At 37.5% G+C, this 22,058-nt stretch overlaps 1 protein-coding gene across 2 annotated transcripts in view; it reads right to left on the reverse strand.

Moving 5' to 3' along the window:
- Nucleotides 1–4,084: 4,084 nt before the first annotated feature.
- Nucleotides 4,085–22,058, reverse strand: part of LOC121423745 (calcium homeostasis endoplasmic reticulum protein-like) — a 29,090-nt gene continuing 11,116 nt past the window's right edge. The window contains exons 7-18 of one of the 2 annotated variants that reach the window (XM_041619224.1): nt 21,821–21,910; nt 20,251–20,571; nt 18,290–18,494; nt 16,780–16,839; nt 16,263–16,382; nt 14,306–14,508; nt 13,258–13,391; nt 12,280–12,492; nt 6,868–7,173; nt 6,253–6,329; nt 4,557–4,742; nt 4,085–4,161 (exon numbers count right to left, since the gene is read on the reverse strand). In XM_041619224.1, the coding sequence (XP_041475158.1) occupies nt 4,573–4,742; nt 6,253–6,329; nt 6,868–7,173; nt 12,280–12,492; nt 13,258–13,391; nt 14,306–14,508; nt 16,263–16,382; nt 16,780–16,839; nt 18,290–18,494; nt 20,251–20,571; nt 21,821–21,910 (1,899 nt within the window). In that variant the 3' untranslated portion in view covers nt 4,085–4,161; nt 4,557–4,572. The remainder of the gene's footprint in view (nt 4,162–4,556; nt 4,743–6,252; nt 6,330–6,867; nt 7,174–12,279; nt 12,493–13,257; nt 13,392–14,305; nt 14,509–16,262; nt 16,383–16,779; nt 16,840–18,289; nt 18,495–20,250; nt 20,572–21,820; nt 21,911–22,058) is intronic. The other variant, XM_041619226.1, reaches the window with a different exon arrangement.

The following is a 22,058-nucleotide window of genomic DNA, read 5'->3' on the forward strand; positions in this document are numbered from 1 at the left end:
GCGATATTTTCGCCGTGCGAAATTTTTTTACCGCGCTGCTCGCTGACTTTTTACTTTCAAGTCTTGCGCAACTTTTGAGACCAATTTTGCGTCACCCGGGTACGTGGTTCCGAAATTACGCAAAATTGTGTAAGTGCATGTCAGACCGAAAATGGCTCAAAAACGTGATTTTGTGTACAAAGTCAATGTAAATTGTGTTTTCAACCAAAATTCATAAATGTATGATTATTTTTAGTTTTGCTAGTAAAAATGTATTCATTTCATGATTTTTATGATCACAGAAGATTCCTCAAGAAATTTCATTGAAAAAACAATGAAAAACAAAAGGTAAAAAAATACATAAGAAATTGCAAAAAACAATATAATACATAAGAAAATCATTTGATATCACAATTTTTTTCATGTACACTTGCTAAGGACACCACAAAGAGTTTCTATACCAAAAATTAGTACATTTGGAGCTTTATTTAGGGAGTAAGAGGAAAAAATATGATTTCGCATACTAATTACGCATAAATTAGCATAATCACTTAATAGCGATTCGCATGAAATAAATTACTATACAATCTTGTAGATTATGTCCCAGGCAACCCGCGTGCCAATTTTCGGCGCAATCACGCGGTCGAGATCTTAGGGGGGGGGCCTGGGAGGCCCCCCCCCCCCCGGCCATAGGAACTCAAAATACCCCGGCCTAGATGGGGTTAAAGGGGGGATTGATGTTACAATAAAGTTTACACAATTGAATTTTGCCATTCAGGCAAGACTACCACTAGCATTCCACTTGACTAGGTCTCTTTTCTTTTCATCTCTCTCCCTCTCCTTTCCAATCTTCCTCTCTTTATTGAAGTGTTCCTCTTCTCTGTTCTTAGTTATCAATGGGTGATTTCAAGTTCGGTGTTGGCCTTGGTGTTGGTGTTAGTGTTGAAATTTTGATTGCTTCCCCTAGCTCCAAAACTTATTCAGAGTTTGTAAAACTGATTCAGATCACATTATTGACATCTCAACAACGAGTGAGTGACTTTTTGGGACCATCCTCATTTTATGTTTGGTGTAACCGTGTAAAAATTGACCCAACACCAACACCAAAAGGTCAACACTGAACTTGAAATCACCCAATGTCATTCAGTTAAAATCCACACACATTATAGACATTTCATTACAAGATAGCTTTTATTCTTCAAAAAAGAATTATTTACAGGCTTCAAAAGTAATGCGAACTGCACATATTCTTACACTCTCTCCTTCATGATAAAAGTACAACTCGGCTTCTATCATTTTTATTACCTAATTCAATACCAATTCAAATTGATACAAAATAATAATGTCATTTACCTAAGGTAGTCACTTCAATTTCAAAAACTTGAAGTGGCTAAAAACTATTACCCCAGCTTTAGCTGCCCCTGAAAGAGCATTGGAAAATCTCTGTTCACTGCAACGTTAAAGCTTATTCAATTTTGCAGATTTAGGCAGTAGTGGCCCCGAAAATAAATAATTTTTGAAGATTTTCGTGATACCAGTTCTCTTCAGATAATACATTCACTTCTTGCAGACCTGTGTACATACATGTATGATGTTTATGTATAGTAATAAAGTGCCACTTGCCATCGATATTTGTTCACATTTATCTAAATTCATATTACATTGTAAGACATACTATGTATGATATCTATGTATTGTATTATTTAAAGAAGCAATAAATATGTCACTTATCCATAATCTCATTCATATTTCTCCAGTGTAGTTCTTCTGCTTGTAACTTTGTAGTTGGATAATTCATTATCAACCAAACAACCTGTTAAAGAGAAACGCCAGTAGTTGCAGTAAACACTGATTTCATGGGAAAGTCTGTAAAACCAGGCTTAATTGTCAGTATATCATCGAGGATCTAGATCTGGTACAGTCACATAAACTGAACTTTGTGAAATCTTGAAATCTACGCTGAAAAATATTCACACTGAAGATCCCCAACACAGATAAGCGCACGTGGGACAGTGTATTATTGCTTTGAATGTCGTGCTAGACGCTTGACCCGAATCTTGTGCTTATTTGCTAATTTCTCAGCAATTACACAATTTCTTCCAGAATCCTTTGGCACATATTCTTTATTTATACAAACAAACACTTTGGTGATTTCATTGGATTCTGTACGAACTCATTTTGATATCGTTACCAAAACTAGCATTTACCTTTAACTTGCATTGTTGAAGTATATTGTCAGTGTTGTTATGTATTTAAAGGTCAAGTCCACCCCAGAAAAATGTTGATTTGAATCAATAGAGAAAAATCAGACAAGCACAATGCTGAAAATTTCATCAAAATCGGATGTAAAATAAGAAAGTTATGACATTTCAAAGTTTCGCTTATTTTCAACAAAATAGTTATATGAACGAGCCAGTTATATCCAAATGAGAGAGTAGATGATGTCACTATTTCTTTTGATTTTTATTGTTTGAATTATACAATATTTCAATTTTTACGAATTTGACAATTAGGACCTCCTTGCCTGAAGCACAAAATGTTAAAATAATGGAATTCCAAGTGACAGTGACGAGAAAATGAAAATATTTCATATAATAAATTACAAAAGAAATAGTGAGTGATGTCATCAACTCATATAACTATTTTGTTGAAAATAAGCCATAAATGCCATAACTTTCTTATTTTACATCCGATTTCGATGAAATTTTCATTGTTATGCTTGTTGAAATTTTCTTTTTATTCAAATCAAGTTTTTGTTGGGGTGGACTTGTCCTTTAATACATTTGGGATGGTGACACATTTGCTCCTGCCACAATTGCTCTGGGCTTTATTTTGTCTGAGGTATAGGGTTAGGGTTGCAATAGGGTGGATTAGGTTCAATAATAATAATAATAATATAGGGTATGTATATTGCGCACATATACACCTTGTTAGGTGCTCAAGGCGCTCCTATATTACCCGGCTAAGCTAGGCGTTCATAGCGCACACAGCTTTTTAAGGAATTACTTCCTACCGGTACCCATTTGCCTCACCTGGGTTGAGTGGAGCACATTGTGAATCATTGTGAATGTTTTGGGTAGGGTATAGTGTTAAACCCAGGGTTGATGTTGGTCATTCGATTAGTGTGTGGAATTTAGAGCGGAGCAAATGTCATGCATTTCTTCAAAGGACAAGTCCACCCCAACAAAAAGTTAATTTGAATAGAGATAGAGAAAGATCCAACAAGCATAACACTGAAAATTTCATCAAAATCGGATGTAAAGTAAGAAAGTTATGACATTTTAAATTTTCGCTTAATTTCACAAAACAGTTATGTGCACATCATGGCTGGTATGCAAATGAGGAGACTATGACATCATCCACTCACTATTTCTTTTGTATTTTATTATATTAAATATGAAATATTCTAATTTTCTTCTCATTTTCAAGTGATGCAATGATTAATTCCTCCCTGAACATGTGGAGTTTGCATGGTTTAATACTATATGGTTCAGTCAAGTTGGTCCTTATTGTCAAATCTATAAAAAATGAAATATTGTATAATTCAAACAATAAAAAACAAAAGAAATAGTGAGTGATGGACATCATCGACTGACTCACCTAGTTGTGCATATCACTGTTTTGTGAAAAATAAGCGAAAGTTTAAAATGTCATAACTTTCTTATTTCACATCCGATTTTGATGAAATTTTCAGCACTATGCTAGTATGAATTTTCTCTATTAATTCAAGTCAGCATTTTCCTGGGGTGGACTTGACCTTTAATAGGGGAAACACACACTTTCCATGGCCTACTTACTTCAATTGTCACACAAGTCTGAAGTGCGCATACATTATAGAGATATGTATTTCAATTTCAATAACACAAATTTTGAAGGAATGACTATAGAGTCGGATTCGTGATGAAATTTTGAGCATGGTCTACTCGTTACGTAAATTTCTTATCAAATTGAAATATACAATATGAAGTAACATGGGTTGATCAACCTATTTTCTACAATGGAATCTATCAAATTGATTAATATGAAATTCTTTGTGCTGAAATTTGAGTGTCAATGTCATCCAGGAACTAAAAGACCAGTAGGCAGGTATGGGTGTTCTTTATGAGGTGGTGCTTCCTGTTGCCATGAAAACTGGCCCTTTGTCGTCGCACCTTGGATGAACGCGTATGTGTGAGTGTGTGTCTGCAGAATAAACAAGAAAAGCACATCATTTGCCAATCGGAATTTTATACACAGAAGATCTTGGTGTGACAAAGATTAGCAACCTGCATGAGTATGATTTGATAGATTCTGTAGACCCTTTATATACAAGGAAGAGTATGACGATATTACAAGAGTTATTGAAATCACTGTACATTTTATTATTATCTTTTATCACCAACAAGAATTCAACCCATTTAAATGGATTTTCCCCCTGTATAAATACATAGCAGAATAATTAAATTCTAGAATCTAATCAAGAAAAAAAATATGCCTTGGACCTGAGCATTATACGAATAAATCCATGTATGTCAATATGAAGAAAAGATTTGCTAGTCTGATTTCACTTGGGTGTCATTCATCCTGATAACGCTCACCTTATCCTAAGCAGCCTCATTTCCTCCTGTTGTAGGTATAGCTCTTACTCTTCCTAAAACTCTCAAATGGATCATTGATATCCATGCCAATTCCTTTGAATTTGTCCAAATCTTGACGAACATCCCCGCTTTCAATGGGGTTGACGATACCCTGTTCCTTGGCTCCGAGACCTTGACCACTCCATCCTAAAAAAAAGATTGTTATCAGAGAAAATTTAGTGTCAAATACAGGTAACTTTGCCTTGGTCAAATCGACCACACAAATCTGTTCGACTCTCGAGAAATTTGACTTAGGAGAGGTGCATAACTCTTGTTTTGGAATCGCACCTTGGTCCGACTAAGACTCTCGCCTTGTAATCAGAGGGTTGTGTGTTCCTATCCCACCATGGCCTAGTGTCCTTTGGCAAGGCAGCAATCACAATTTGCCACTCTCCACCCAGGTGTTAAATGGGTACCCAGTAGGATGCGAAAGCCTATGCAGTATGCAGCCTATGCAGTATGCCTAGCATACTGCTGGATTGATCCACAGGGAATGGAGAAAGTGTATACAATGTGTATGGACATGCCAGGATCCATTGACCGGCACTAGCATACCTACAGGGGGGATGAGTCACAACCCATGCAAGGGACGTATCCCTGCCCCCCCCCATGTGCTTAAGGACCTTTTTTTTTTGCATGTCAATTTTTTTTCTGGTACGAAATCCTATATTTGTGGTTGAAGGTTGATTTTTGGGCGGACGAATTTGCCCCCCCCCCCCGTGAAAAATCCTAGGTAGGCCACTGTTGACCGGGTAATAATAATTGCAATAAAAAGCACTTAGAAAACAAAATGTAAATGTAACTATTATTATTACCATGTTTTGCATAATCTGGTAATATTTGACTGAGAATTAGACGTGGATTAATTAAATTCCAGCCAGACAGGCTAATTGTTACCTTGTGCTAACAAGCAAGAGAAGAAGCCGACACTTATTTATTTTTTACTGAAATCACCATCAAGGTCTCACTTATGACCACCCTCACATCATTATCAACACCGAAACCACATCTATCACTATCAGCATCATGTTAACCATCCTCACCATAGCTTTGTCATCAGTCATCATCATTGCCATTATCATTATGATGGTGGGCCCCAAGTCTGCGCACCAAACATTTTTAGATAATAACATGAATCTCTTCTTCAGTCACAAATTAATGATTTTCCTTATATTATTAAGAGTAAGTGTATCAAATTTCTCATTAAAAAATGAAAGAAAATATGGGATTTTCTGGAAAAAAAAACTAGGGCAGTCATTTTCAGATTGAAAAAAAAATGGTACCCCATGTCTCCGCACTCATTCACTTTGCACACGATTCAGGGATTTTGATGAGAAAGGCTGCATTTTGAGGCCGTCACATGAAATGCCCTTAACTCATTATTTTTCCACCATTCTGAGTCGGAATTTTTCATGAATACCTGTCTATGTATTGCATGTGTAAAGTTCGTGCTCGTTGCGTATGTTCTTTTACTAGAATCGCGCAGATACGCGTGTGCGCAGACAAGGGGGACTGCGCAGTCTTGGGGGAAATTGCCATACTTCCACTGCCACCACTTTCAACACCATCAACCTCCACCACGACCCCCACAACCACCAATACTATCATCATCACCATAACCACCACCACTCTTTCAATCCTAATCCTCATTACTCACCCATTTTCTTCATGAGTTGATGTCCTTTGTTATCCTCTCCTAGCTTCACATCAACATTCATTTGATAGAAAGGTTGGCTAAAAATCAAACAAAGAAAAAAAGATTCAACAAGTTTAGAAACTGCTCTGACACAAACTGTGAGGTTTACTTTAATTAACCTATGCTACTACAAAACTGGTAATATGTCATGTCTTTATTAAAGATCAAGCATAACAAAAACCGGGCCCGGCAATCTATCAGGTTGGCCGGCAGGTTTAATTTACATTACACGATACATAAATCATAGTACATTATATTATTATATTACTGTTTGATACAGTATTATAACGATTATAACATTAAATATCTAAAATACTTTACAAATAAATTCAAACAACGATGAATGCATTCACATGGTACAAAGTAACACAGAGAGAGAGATAGTGAGAGATAAAAATCAAGGGAAAAAGAAGTAAGAGAGGGTAAGAGCGGGACAAAGAAACAAAAAAAAGCATTATAGATAGGATTGAGGAAGAGAGGGGGGAGCGGAGGGTGGGGGAGAAATTACCTAGCTAATATTTCTATGCACATTGGATAATATTCAGTAGAGAACAAATGAGATGGAGACCAACTTACATTCCATAGTCTGGTGTTGGGCTTCGCTTGGGAGACCGGCCTCTGCCTGGGGAACGGCCTCGGACAGGTGAACGGCTTCTGCCTGGGGATCGGCCTCTGACGGGGGATCGGTCTCTGCCAGGGGATCGGTCTCTCTTGTTATCTCTCCTATAGGGAGGTGATCTTGACCTTGAACGAGACCTTGACCTTGATCCTCTCCTGTAGAATCTCGAGGGAGGAGAGCGTGACCTTGAGTGTGTCCTTGAGCGCCTTGTTCTCCGTGGTGGGGAATGTGATGGTGACCTTGACTTTGAGCGAGATCTTGATCTGTAGGAACAGTATTACACAGAACAACAAATAACAGGTGAACCTGCCAAAGATAAAAAATCTCTTGGGGCCACAGAACTCAGGTGATATAGGCAAAAGTATCAACCGAAAATATGAAAATAATGCATGTTCGGATGGGGGGGGGAGATTAGAGTCACATATAAAGGGGAATGAAACCTTTGGAACAAATAGGCTTGTGTAGAAACAGAAAAATCAAAGAATAAGAATAAAGAAAGTTTGAGAAAAATCGGACAAATAATGAGAAAGTTATAAGCATTTGAATATTGCAATCACTAATGCTATGGAGATCCTCCCATTTGCAATGCGACAAGGATGTGTGATGTCACTGATGAACAACTTTCCCTTTGGTGGACTATAAAATACCCTCAAAATGTCTCTTTTTGCTTTTTCTTATGATGATACAAACTCTTTATCCATGATGTATTCTTAAAAAAATATATGTATTACATGCCCTCATGTAGAAAAAACACATGATCTAGGGATAGATGTGTGATAAAAGAGGCAATTCAAGTGAAATATATACTAAAGTAATGGGGAGAGTTGTTCACAAGTGACATCACAAATCTTTGTCGCATTGCCAATTTGATATCTCCATAGCAATAGTGATCGCAATATTCAAATGCTCATAACTTTCTCATTATTTGTCCGATTTTTCTCAAACTTTTGTTGATCTGTTTCTTTGATTTTTCTGTTTTCACACAAGCTTTCTTGTTCTAATGGTTTCATTTTCCTTTAAAGTTAAAGGTGAAAGCCTTTATATGCAGGGCGCGACAAACCCGCTTGCCCGCTTGCCCGGGGCAAGTGAAAATGACGTGCGGGCAAGCACTTCCCAAAGTCAATTGCCCGATCGGGCAAGTGGTTGTTGCGTCTTTTTTCTGTACCGTTCCTCGTTTTTCCATAAATCATCAAAAATCCACACTCAAAATCATGAATAAGCCTTTAAAAATAGCGAGTAGCGCAGTTTCAAATTCCAAAATTGCGTTATTTTTTCTGTACCACGTATTTCCATACATGGTACCAGGTATGAAAAAAATCAATGCAATGGCCGGGAAACAGTTGAATGTAGTATAGGGGTCCATTATAACTACCATCATGTGCAATTTCTAATGCACATTTTCCCCCTTCCGATATCACAATTCTGTGATAAAATAATTAGAATTACACAGGAAATAAATCACAGTCTAGTAACCGCGCATTGGTGAGTTGTCATTCGGCTTTGCTTTTCAAAACGGCCTATTAACATAAAAAATAACTTGCCGTATTTGTTGATTATAACTTAAAATTCATTTGTTTCCCTTTTTGAGGGGATGAGGTAAATATCAGACAATAAATCATCAAACAAAGCTCCATCTATTTTACAAGGCCGGCGGGAGCCTCACGCACGTGCGCATACTAGCTAGCCAGTCTGAGCTCTGTCTCTCTGCCAGAGCTCTGGGGGACAATTCGCTCAGTAAAGGCCTCAATGATGGTGATTTTCTGTTTCAGACAGAGTTTACATTTCGGGTATATTATTCAAAACTTCCAATAAAGTTTGATGATTTCTTCATTGTCATGTATATTTAAGTTATTAATGAATACATTCCCACCAAATTTAGACTCCCCCATGGAGAAATGCAATTTTCGTAGAAGTCTGCGTTTTCAAAGAACTTCAGGAAAAGTTAGGGTATGTGGGCCTTTATTACATGGCCGAGTACAGGTTATTGTACTGGAATAGGCGAAGTAGAAATTAGATATTGAATTCATTTATATCAAAGTTCAACTCACAGTCACACCCACACAAACACCCACACACACACACACACACACACCCAAGATTCTAAGCATAGTGAAAGAAATTACTTAAAAATCATACAATATTAAACAATGTTAGTAATAATTCATTAATAAGTGAACAGGTATTCCTCAAAATAGATAAAAAAGTAGCATGTGAAAACATGTAGATAAAATTATTGACAGAGTGGAACATCATAAAATTATGAAGAAAAGGCTTGATGGTTTCCAAATATTTTTTTTTTAAACAAGAAAATATGGAAAATAAATGACCATTTCATGGATTTAAAGATGCAAAATGTGAAATTTTAGCCACTCCACTTTTGATGATAAAATAATTTTTTCCGAGTCAATAAAGAGCTGAACATTTTTCACTGGCTTTCTTACTTTTCTAACTACGGTAAATGAAAGCAATTCTAAGGAAATATGGTACGCAGGAAGCAATTTCATGGATTTAAAGATGCAAAATATGAAATTTTAGCAACTTTTGTTGAAGGGTTTTTTAAAACCTTAAATACCCATAAAAAATTGATTTTTTTTCTCCAAAATAAACGTAAAGACTTAGGCCTACGTTGCTGAAAATATCCTTTTCAATGTGTGTTCTTTTATACTGGACATGATTCTCAATTGTTATTTTGTATACCTTAATAAAAACAAGAGTAGTGCCGTCATAATGAAAAATTATTTTAAAAATTGGGCAAGCAGTTTTTTCTATCGGGCAAGCAAATTATTTCATCACTTGCCCAACAGGGCAAGTGACAAAAAAATTTTTTGTAGAGGCCTGTTTATATGAACATGATACATGTACTTCAAGCAGTATTCTCTGCTCCTTGTCAGAAGTGGAGACATGAACTGAAGTGAGCTGTTATACATAGCACCTCGGTTCTTTTAAGAGCTCTCATCAGAAGATTACACAATGGTCCTTTTTTAGCCTATCCAAGGGGGGTGGGGCATCTGAATATCTCAATATTTTTGATGCACAAAATTTTTGGATTTTTGGACTTTTCACTTTCAAGTCTTGTGAAACTTTTGAGACCAGTTTTGCGTCACCAAGGTACGCTGTTCCAAAATTACGCAACATTATGTAAGTGCATGTCAGACCAAAAATTGCTCAAAAAAGTCAGGTTCATGTACAAAGTCAATGCAAATTGGGTTTTCAATCAAAAATCATAAATGTATGATTATTTTTAGTTTTGCTGGTCTAAATGTGTTTTTATTATGCTGTTTATGATCTCAGGTGTCCCAAAGAAATTTCATTGAAAAAAACAATAAAAACGAAAGGTCCAAAAAACAAAGAAATACATAAGAAATTGCAAAATACAATATAATACATAAGAAATTTATCTGATATCGCAATTTTATCATGTACACTTGCTGAGAACACCACAAAAAGTTTTTATACCAAAAATTAAAACCTTTGGAGCTTTATTTAGGGAGTTAGTGGAAAAAAGTATGATTTCGCATACTAATTTTTTTTTTTTTTGGCAGGAGTTTCTGCATTTTATTCAGAAATCAATGATAGATTAACATGTTCACATAATTGAATGAATACAAATTAAATGTGACAATTTAAAAGATACAATGTAAATAATACAAACAAGACTGGTAATTAAATCATACCTAAGCATGTGATATAGTTCGGTAAAATACAGGGGCCAGCTATTATAAGCACAGAGGTGCTTGAAGCAATAGCAGCCAGGAGAGGGGGCTACATGAAAACCATCATAAATTATATTTGATAAATTGATCGTCACGAAATATAAGATTTATATATATAAATATATATACATACATATTGGTATATAAAAAAAAAATTGGTAAAAAGAAGTGCAAGTGTGTGCATGTGGGTGAGTGCAGGTGAATTAAATTAGGTATACTTAGAAATAAGAAATTTTTTCAACGAAGCTTTAAACGAATAGAGAGATGTACATTGTTTTATATCATGTGGCAATGCATTCCAAATGTCTGGGCCACGGTGGCGTATCGTCTTATGAGCGAGTAATATTCTTGGGTTGGTTAAGTGGAGATCTGTTGAATGCCGTGTTGGATAATTGTGAATGTCTTTGTTGTAAACAAAAAAATTGCGAAATGGAATCGGGATTGTATTGGATGAAAATTTAAACATAAATATGGCCGTTTGATAAATGTTAATGTTAATTACGCATCAATTAGCATAATCGCTTGATAGTGATTTGCATGATATAAATTACTCTACAGTTTTGTAGATGATGTCCTAGACAACATGCGTGCCAATTTTCGGAGCGATCGCGCGGCCAACAGCCGAGATATCAAGGGGAGGCCTGGGAGCCCCCCCCCCCCGGCCATATGAACTCCTAAAATATCCCGGCATAGATAGGGGATGATTCACTTACACAGTGCATTGGTAAACCTCTTCACCTATCGTAGTCTTAACACCATGTTTTTTGGGAGGGCAAGTTGCCTTGCTAGAATAATCATCTGCAAAATCATCATCATCGTCATCATTGTTAATATAATCACTCTCATAATTATCCTCATTATCATCATAATTAACATAATTATAAAATCACCATCACCATTATCATCATCATCACCATCATCATCCTAGGGACAGTGATTTTCCGCGATCGCGGAAAACGAACGGAATTCACGGAAAGGGCCTTTTGAAACTGAAAGTGGCATTTCAAACGGAAAATCACGGAAAACGTATTTTCCCTCAAAATACACAGAATAGCAACAGAAATTACTCCAAAATCACAACAAAATGAGAATATTAAATGGCCACAAAACCCCAGAAAACACAATCTCACTTCGCTACAATCATGACAATTCACACATCGTGACTGCACTCGACATCAGCACACTCGATTGTACCCCGCGCCCGTACCGTACCCGGCCAGGTTGGGCTTCACTGCATTGTACACACATTATATTGTTCCAACTACACGGTCGTGTGTTGCTGCCCTCTACGTTTGAAGATGTAACAGTACGATATCGTGGTCTTAAAATCCAAGATGGCGGATTGGCAAAAGCCGTTGACTGATGATAACGATGTCAAAAAAAACCCCAAATTATCGATGAAATATCATTTCACCGTGAAATAATGCTAATAATGTGAAAGGTGAGGATGTATGCATGCTAAATGTCTTTGTAAAAATATTATATACACCCGCATAGATCCGATTAGAACGGATTCTATTGTGTTGTTGGTACAGTAGCAGATACAAATTTTGACCAGTGCGAGTGTACGTGTGTTTTTGCTATTCAATGAGAAAACAGAATTGTCACTTTTCCGTGTGTATAAAGTCTATGGGGAAATGGAAGTTAAGTACCAACCTGTATCTTCTTCTGCTTTCTTGTTTTGGGGGAGGGGTTGGCTGCTTTGCTGGAGTGGGAGGTGAAGGTGACCTCTCCATCTTGGCAGGCATCCTGAGAGGGGAAAGGGGTTTACGCTGCTTGGGTTTGTCCTTCTCTCTCTCCTTCTTCAGTTTGGAATACTTTTGCTTTGCTTTGAAGAATTCAAACAGACCATTCTGCTCCCATCCTTCACTGCAAGAGAAAAAAAGGCATATCATTTGTCAAGGAAATATTGAAAATCTTCTCTAACTCTAGTTTTAGTCATCTTTCTTGCAATGCATTATTATGCTACGAAGTAAGCGGGAACCTGACATGAAACAACTATAAAAGAGCAGAAAGATAGTGAATACTGGCACATGCATGTAGAGCATTTTTCGGACATCTCTATAGGGGAAGGATTCAATGTCATCCACAATCCACCCCCCCCCCCCTTGACAAGAGATGCTGAGGAGGGGGTAACACAAGCATACACTCAGTGAGCTTACCTATTTCTTGGAGCATCTCTTGAGGGTGGGGCATAGAATGCCTCGACAGCAGCCAGTAATCTCTCACTGGGGTGGGGGCCATTCACCCCCCCAACACACACTGAGCTTACCTATTTCTTGGAGCATCTCTTGAGGGTGGGGCATAGAATGCCTCTACAGCAGCCAGTTATCTCTCACTGGGGTGGGGGCCATTCACCACCCCCCCCCCCAACACACACAATGAGCTTACCTATTTCTTGGAGCATCTCTTGAGGGTGGGGCATAGAATGCCTCTACAGCAGCCAGTATCTCTCACTGGGGTGGGGCCATTCACCACCCCCCCCCCCAAACACACACAATGAGCTTACCTATTTCTTGGAGCATCTCTTGAGGGTGAGGCAAAGAATGCCTCTACAGCAGCCAGTATCTCTCACTGGGGTGGGGCCATTCACCACCCCCCCCCCCCCCCCCAAAACACACACAATGAGCTTACCTATTTCTTGGAGCATCTCTTGAGGGTGGGGCATAGAATGCCTCTACAGCAGCCAGTAATCTCTCACTAGGAGCCTGGGGAGGGGGTAGTCTGATGTCTTCGGGATCTAGAGGATTGTAGTCTGTATCTTCAAGCTGTGGAACCAATGAGGACACACCATGAAAGAATAAACATTATAATTTTATGCCTCTGCTAGAGTGCTCTTCATCATTAAAGGTGATTACCAATCACAAGTTTCATTCATCAATAACGTGACTAAAATCCATGATTTAATTGGTATGCAGTTACAAAATTATGCAACAGTAAGTGCATATCGTATCAAAAATTGCTCAAAATTGTGATTTCATGTACAAAGTCAATACAAAATGTGTTTTCAATTGAAATTCATAAATGAGAGATAATTATTACTTTTACTGACATGTCATATATCGGAAATGCCACAGACAAATTTTATCGAAAAATAATAATAAAAAGAACAAAAAAAATCAATATTAGAAATCAATTTTGGTACCACAATTGTTTTGCATTGACTATTGTTAAGGGTTCTATAAAAAAATATTTTCATAAAAACATAAGCTTTCTAGCTTTTAGTGAATTAGAGCAAAGAGTATAACTTCATTAACCAATTACCATAATTAACTAAAAATAGAATATATGAATTCAGTGCAATTATTTACCTATACAACCACGCAGAATGTCATTCTGTACCTTCATGCAAAGTATTGTAATCCCACAATCCGCAGGCAAGATCTTATGGGGGGCAAAAAGGCCCTATCCCCCAAAATTCAGCCCAGGTAAGTTAAGGTTAACTCAATATTCACAAAACTATCACTCGTTGGTATGTCTAATCTTGAAAAAAAAACCTCTACACCTGCCAATAAACACATGCTATCTACACAATGGAATAATGCTAAATTTACTAATCATTCTTCTTTAAATAGATTAAAAAATCACATTTCATTGCTACTCGAACAATAAATGCAAATGGGATTTCTATGGATAAATTATTGAATTACGCAAATAGCTTGGACAAAATTATTTCACTTACCGATACCAATGGTGCCATGAGTCCAGCTGGGAGATCATAGTAGGGCACCCTTGGCATTAGGGAGGGGTCATTAGGGTCCTGGGCTGGTGGGGGTTGAGATATGGGGGGCATGGGCATTGGAGGGAACTCCATACCAGGCATAAAGCCAGGAGGGGGCTTGGAGAAGTCGATGTTGGGAGGGAGGGCGAAGTTTGGAGGCAAAGCTGGGTGAGAAAGAGAGAGAGAGACAGTATGGATTATTACTTTCAAGTAGAATAGTGCACCTGCACTTCAACATCTTCAGGTTTTCATGTTTCATGGATTTGAATCTATAAGCCAGAGCTAAAACACATGAAAAAAAAAACATACCAAATATACTGACAAAGCAATGTGTGTGGCATGCTCATGGGAAAGCATAACACATAATATTTGTTTACAAACATTTCTTTGTTGTATAAAATCACCAAAACATTGAAATACAAAAGCTGCCAATTCCTTAAAGGAAACCAAAACCCAAGAAGAGAAGCAATCTTATTGGGAAGAGAAAAATGAGAGGAACAATTAAAAAAAAGTTTCATCAAAATCGGTTATGAAATAAGCAAGTTATGGACGATTAAAAAGTCTTGTTGTACTTACTATGTAGATCCTCAAATTGGCAAACGTGCTTCAAAATGGCTGATTTTGTGGACAACTCTCCATTTGTTTTGTACACATATTTTCAGATTTTCCCCTTTATTTTACATATTTCACGTTATCTCCTCCTGTCCTTGACATATATGATGTGGATTATATTTTCCTATGACATATGTTGTGCTCAGAAGGAGGCAAGATGCAATTTGAAAGGTAATGAGGAAAATCTGAAAATTTGTGTACAAAACAAATGGAGAGTTGTCCACAAAATCAGCCATTTTGAAGCACGTTTGCCAATTTGAGGATGCCCATAGAATTTAGAAAGTACAACAAGAGTTTTCAAACTCCCATAACTTGCTTATTTCATAACCAATTTTGATGAAACTTTTTTTTAATTGTTCCTCTCATTTCACTCTTTCCAATAAGATTACTTCTCTTCTTGGGTTTTGGTTTCCTTTAACACATTCAATACCCTTGAACTAAATTGTAATCATGGGAAAGTACACATTGACTGTCCAAGTTAGTAAAAGACACTGTATCAAATTATTTTTTAAATGCGTGTTGTACCATTCTATACAAAAGGCACTTTAGAAATGTAATTTTTATTATTATTAATCATGGGGCAACAAGAGACACAAGAGTGATTTACTCTCTAAAATGTCAAACAAAAATTCTGTCAAGTTCAATTCAAAGATCAGTTGCGATTAAGCAATGCAGACAAATACCCTTAGTAGAGCCAATACTAATATTTTGCTCAGGTTTGGACATTTCTTTTGTTGTTGTAACAAGTGTGCATGAAACTCTGTTACAAGGACCAATCGGCAGTAAAAAAAAGATAAAACCAACCAGCCGAGTGGCAATTTATCCCCAAAAGCTGAGAAAATAGAAACAGCTTTAGCAGAGAATTTTTTTTTATCCTCAATTTGCCAATACTCTGGAATAATTTGCCATTAACTTTAAGAAATATACAATCACTGGAGACCTTCAAATCGAAACTGAAATCTTATCTTTTTTAACAATATTAGTTATTGGCGCTTTGACACTCATCCAAACTTTCTCAATCTTTCTTTTCTTGTGCGCCTCGGAATCGAATATATCTAGATAGATGGCGCTGTATAAATGCCAATTATTATTATTATTACTATAAAAGGATAGTCCCAGATGTACATTATCACATCTGATTACTACAAGTTTACAAAATCAATCAAATCAGTGGCTTGTAACACAAAGCTTAGCAATCATCGTACAACATATTTTTTTACGATTGATTACAATGTACAATTAATCATGAAAATCAAGTGTACAATTAATTGCTAACCTATGTGTTACAGATCCCAGATCAACTTACCACCTGGAGGAGGGAATGGGGGAGGGAAGGGTGGTCTGATGTTTGGTGGAGGAACTGACGGGTTGAACACAGGAGGGAATCCACCTGGAAACATCGACGGATCCATTGGGGGTAAACCAGCTAGGAAGAAAATAACAAAGAGAAATGTAAAATATGCTTCCATATCAAATACATATATATATATACATGTATAATGCAAAACTGATAATTACGCTTACAGGTTCTTCCCAGTTAGGCCCCTCACAAAATCAAAACTGGTGTTATGGGATAGCACTGTGGGTCCACAATTTCTGCATGACAATCCTCTCATATTTTCTTTGATTTCAGAAGTGACTGAATATGAACAACTGTTCACAGTTCACTCTTTGCTGAGAAAACAACACAAATACTCCTTATTATACATTTCATTTTCCTGATCAATTTCATTTCGATCTCACGGACCAAAAACAAGAATGACAGAACATGACATTAATGGTTAATAAATGTATATAGCATCATCATTGGCCGAAGGGCTTACCAGGTAATTGTGGAGGCATTTGTGGTGGTGGAGGTTGATTTCCAATTTGTGGTGGCATTCCTGAAATAGATTTCAACATCAAGTAGATGTTTACAAAGCTTGTTTTGATACTTGAAAATGGTATTTGCACATACAAGTTGTTATCTCAGATCATTCACAAAGGTTTACAAGTGGGTAATTCCATAACGAATGCAGGTCCAATTTCCCAATATTGGGGACCTTCCTGGAAAAAGGCGAGCAACACTAAAGCCAGGGTTGAGACTTGTATGTTTTGTGCTGATTATTAGATCTAATAATTATTTTGCTGTGATCATAAATTCATATATATTATCAAATATAAATTTACACATAAACACACATAGATATGTAAAACAAAATTATTTGTCTCTGTTTTCAGTTCATATCAAGTTATCTTGGCTTGAGAAGTTCATAAAATGAAGGTAAAAATTGAAAACTTGGGGTCAGTCGAAGAAAAGGATTGCTAATTCTATGGAATTGGCCGAGTAGAAGTCAGAGAAAACTGACTATCATACATGGTGGTCATTGGAAATTCCTACTAGGGGACCGATTCATGAAACAAGCTGGAGAATATTTTTCTCTGACAAAGTATGTTTTATCTGACAGTTACCATACATGTAGGAACTGAGCTTCTTGGGTTTTGGTTTCCTTTAACCCTAAATCTCCCGGGGTATTTTGATTCTTGTCATTCCCGGGGGGGGGGCATTATGGCCCCCCCTTAAGATCTCGGCCGCCGATCGCGCGAGCGACGCAAAAATTTGCACGCTGGTAGTGTGCGATGTAATCTACAAGGCTGTATGGTAAAATTTTCCAAAATAATGAGATTTTATTTTATATGAATTAATTATGCTAATTTATGCATAAATCATACTTTTTGCTCTAATTCACTAAATAAAGCTCCTAGAATGCTAATTTTTGGTAAAAATTTTCTTTGTAGCATTCTTAACAATCGTAATTCAAAAAAACTTTGGTTTGGAAATAAATTTCTTATGTATTTTATTGTTTTATGAATTTCTTATGTATTTCTTTGTTTTTTATTGTTTTTTCAATGGAAATTGTTCCAGACATAATTCTGATCATAAACAAGGCAAAATTAATTAAGTTTAATCAGTAAAAGTAGAAATAATGATACATTTATGAATTTTGGCTAAATACGCAATTTGCATTGGATTTGTACATGAAATCACGTTTATGAGCAATTTTGGGTCTGACATGCACTTGCATAATGTTGCGTAATGTCGTAACCGCGTACCCGGGCGTCACAAATTTGGTCTCAAAATTTGCGCGAGACTTGAATGTAAAAAGTCAGTGAGCTGCGAGGTGAAAAAAATTCGCGCAGCAGATATATCGCGAAAATTGTTGAGGGGGGGCCATTATGGCCCCCCCCCGGGAGAATTAGGGTTAAAGAATCACAGTAGACTTGGAGTATGGATAACGACACACACACACACACATACCCACACACACAAAACCCTTTAAATTTTCTTCTAACCTGGAGGTAACGACGGTAAGCCTTGTTGTCCCGCGGGATCTGAAACAGGCACCATACCTTGGGGCAAGTTGACATTCTGGGCTAGTTGCCCCTGTGGTTGTGGTACCGTCGGTGGTGCACCCGGTGCTGCTACTACAGGTTGCTGGGCTTCTGATGTTGATGGTGGGAAACCTGAGACTGTTGGGATGGCACCCTGAGGCACAACCTGTATCATTAGAAATAATAATAATGAATATACAAATAGCGAATAGCCATGAGTGCGATGGTGCGAGATTTCACCGAATGCGATATCTCGCACCATTGCACGAATAAGAATATTCGCTATTTTTTGTTGTACAACGCCTCGGACTTTAGCGAAAATATCGGGGAAAAGGGAGTTTTTCCTTGCTGTATCTATAAAAAGGGAGCGAAAAAATTGACAGCAAAAAGCAAATCCCACAAGCGCACATGACCTCGGGCAGCATTGCGTATGTAGCCAGCAAGCTATGCACGTATTTAACCTTCATTTACTGAGCGCAATGAATTGAATCGTATTGTGGCGTCACCTCCCAAAGCCGTGCAACAGTACATTTTGGATGGTACATCTTGCGTGCAACGATACGAATGTTTGACATTCAGCCTCCCATTTGCTCGCGTACAACAAGCTAAGTAGGCGTTGTACAATACGCAACATTTATATCGCGCTCAATACGATGTTTCCAAATACTGCATTCCATTATTATACCTTGGCATTAGCATGGCTACCCTCATCGGTCACTGAACATTCAAAGAATTTCTTCTTACCGGGTACCCATTTACTCCACCCGAGAGTGGCAAATGCAGATAAATGCCTTGCCAAAGGACGCAAGTGTTGCAACCCCCTACCTTGCATCTCATTAAGATGTAACATTGAAACCTTTTCATGACTTTCAGTGTTAAACAACCCATTCACAAGGTGCTATATTCATGATTTCAGGCATACTTTTGTGTGCAGAAATGGAGATATACAGAAGTGTAAATTTTGCTGTTGGACTCATGAAAATAATGGAGGCTTCATGGTTAAGTGGAGGCACATTGGTGAAGTGGTTCCGACTCACCTTAAATGAGAGGGTCTTGGGTTCAAACTCTACTCTAGGTATAAATTTCTTTCAGTAAGGAATTCATCAAAGGTATGGTATATCAGAAGGAATTTTTACCTTGAAATACTGAGTACGAAACAGCTGCTCTGCTAAAGCAAGAGTAATTATGTTACATCGACTGTAAAGTGCTTTAATGGAGACCTCAAATAAAGAGGTCGCACTATGAAAGCTCATTATTAAAAGAGAAAATACAGCCTCTGAAAAGATTCGGGCCATTACAATCAACAATCATGACTTAGGCTAAACATCAACTCAAGAAGCAAGCTTTGCTTATGAACAAACAACAAAATAAAATATACACATTAGCTTGAAAGATCCCATTGTACAATGCCTACTTAGCTTGTTGTACGCGAGCAAATGGGAGGCTGAATATCAAACATTCGTACCGTTGCACAAAAGACGTACCATCTAAGATGTACCGTCGCACGGCTTTAGGAGGTGACGTCACAATACTTTTTAATTCATTGCGCTCAGTAAAAATGAAGGTGCAATACGCGTATAAGCCTGCTGGCTTAATGCGCAATGCTGCCGAAGGTCATGTGCGCTTGTGGCATGTTACTTTTCGCTTTTACTATTTTTGCTCCCTTTTCACAGATTACTACAGGAATTAAACTCTTCGTTTTTTCATATTTTCACTAAATTTTGAGGCGTTGTACACCCTAAATAGCGAATATTATTATTCGTGCAATGGTGCGAGATTTCACATTCAGTGTGAAAGAAAGAGACGCTAACGCCATGTTGAATGGAGCATCTTTCTTTCACCTCATGCGAAATCTCGCACCATCGCACTCATGCTTATTCGCTAATTGTATATCGACATACAATATGGCCTTTTTTCTTTACCTGTGGTTGCATTGGTTGCGTAACTTGTTGCGTCACTTGTGGCTGCACTTGTTGCGTCACTTGTTGTGGGACTTGCGGTGGCACCTGCTGGGACATCGAGAATGGTGTTGGCACCTGGGGGAGAGAAGTTGCCACTGATGCTGCTACAAGCTGCTGCTGGGCTTGTTGCTGTTGTTGTTGTCGCTGCTGCTGATATTGTGCCTGCTGTTGGCGCATATGTACCACATAATCATTATGTTGCTTCTGAAGACTTGTTAACTGGGTCTGGGTGGATATTTGGAGTTGTTGGATGGCCTCCCCATTCTCGGTGATCTTCTTCGCCTGTCATGGAGAAAGAGAAATTATCCAAGGTTAGGAACCTTTTTCAATTAATAGTCAACCCTACTGAAATCATGCAATTTGATTGGATAGAAGAAAATCTGCCACAGAATTTCGGCATCTATTTCATTCAAGAGCATCATGCACAGGACCCAGTTTGTTATTTTTTTGTGTGTGTTTTCATATTTCTCTTAGCTGTACTTTATGTTAGTGTAATCAGGCCTGTGAGTGGGGTTTCAAAAAAATAGCTGAAAAAAGCTGAAAATTTACCTTACTATTTACTTCTCGTCTTTTGCTTTTTAGAGGTATCTTGCTTATCATGGTGCTCTTGAATGTCTGTATGCGCTCTTTTGAAAGTCGCCAGCTTCAGTTTGGTTTTGAAAGTCATAGAAATATTTCCAATGATTCAAGAATATAAACAACAAAGTCCAAACTCCAAAGTCAGAAAGTTCAAAACACTAACTTCGTAAACATCCCGAACACGTGAACTGGTTCATTTACTCGCGAGTCTCGATCGTATGTACATGTTCGTAACCAACAACGTGCACACGCAATGATTTCCGTGTTGTATGCGTTTTCCGTCCGCTGACAATGCATACAGATTGACGGGCCCATATGCCAACAATGGCAACGGTGCACGGTGTGATCCACAGCAGTTTCACAGAGTTACATATACTAAAAATTCGAAACTTCGCAAAGGCAAAATACAAGGCCCCGTAACGTGTATATTCACAACACACACATTCTGCTCGCATCCATTTACCTAGACTTGTTTTCCAGTCGTTTTGGATAAAATAGCGGAATTTTGACTTAGAAAAAACGGAAATGGAACACAGGAAAAAAGTGGAAATTGAAATCGGTCTTAAAAATGAAAATAGCGGATTTCCGCTAAATTGCGGAGATTTCACAGGCCTGTGTAATAAAAAAAGCTATTGGTAATGCTTAAATTATGGAATGTGCTGTGCATTTCAAAACAGAGAAAGTCCAAAGTAAATTTGAGAGAAAGCAACATTTTAAAAAGTCACTTGCAAACGTGCCAGCCAACTCACATTACGGAAAAACCTAATCGTCAATTAAAGCTGGGCATTAGTGTTATCACTGATGCCATTTCTCTATAAAGATACTTGCAAGTGATGGGCCGATGAGATCAATGCTTACCTTTTGACCTCATACATGTAGGTACTGGAGTACTGATTTTTTTTGTTTAACTTCATGAGATAAAATACATATTTCAAAAATAATCCTGACTTACCTGATACTGAGACAGCGATTCTGACGGATTCTTCAATTTCTCCATGACACTTCTGTCAAAATAATTGTTTGTTTCCCAAAGCTTCAATACCTGAAATAAAACAAATGGATCTCTGAATATCAATAACAATAGAAATGGTATTCTCTTGATAATTCTGGGGGGGTATTTCACAAAGATTTAAAGTCACTCTTAAATGTCCAGTTGCGCATGGTACAAAAGTTATGACCATATTGATCAA

The sequence above is a fragment of the Lytechinus variegatus genome, chromosome 11 (assembly GCF_018143015.1).
Source record: "Lytechinus variegatus isolate NC3 chromosome 11, Lvar_3.0, whole genome shotgun sequence".
NCBI classification, from domain to species: Eukaryota; Metazoa; Echinodermata; class Echinoidea; order Temnopleuroida; family Toxopneustidae; genus Lytechinus; species Lytechinus variegatus.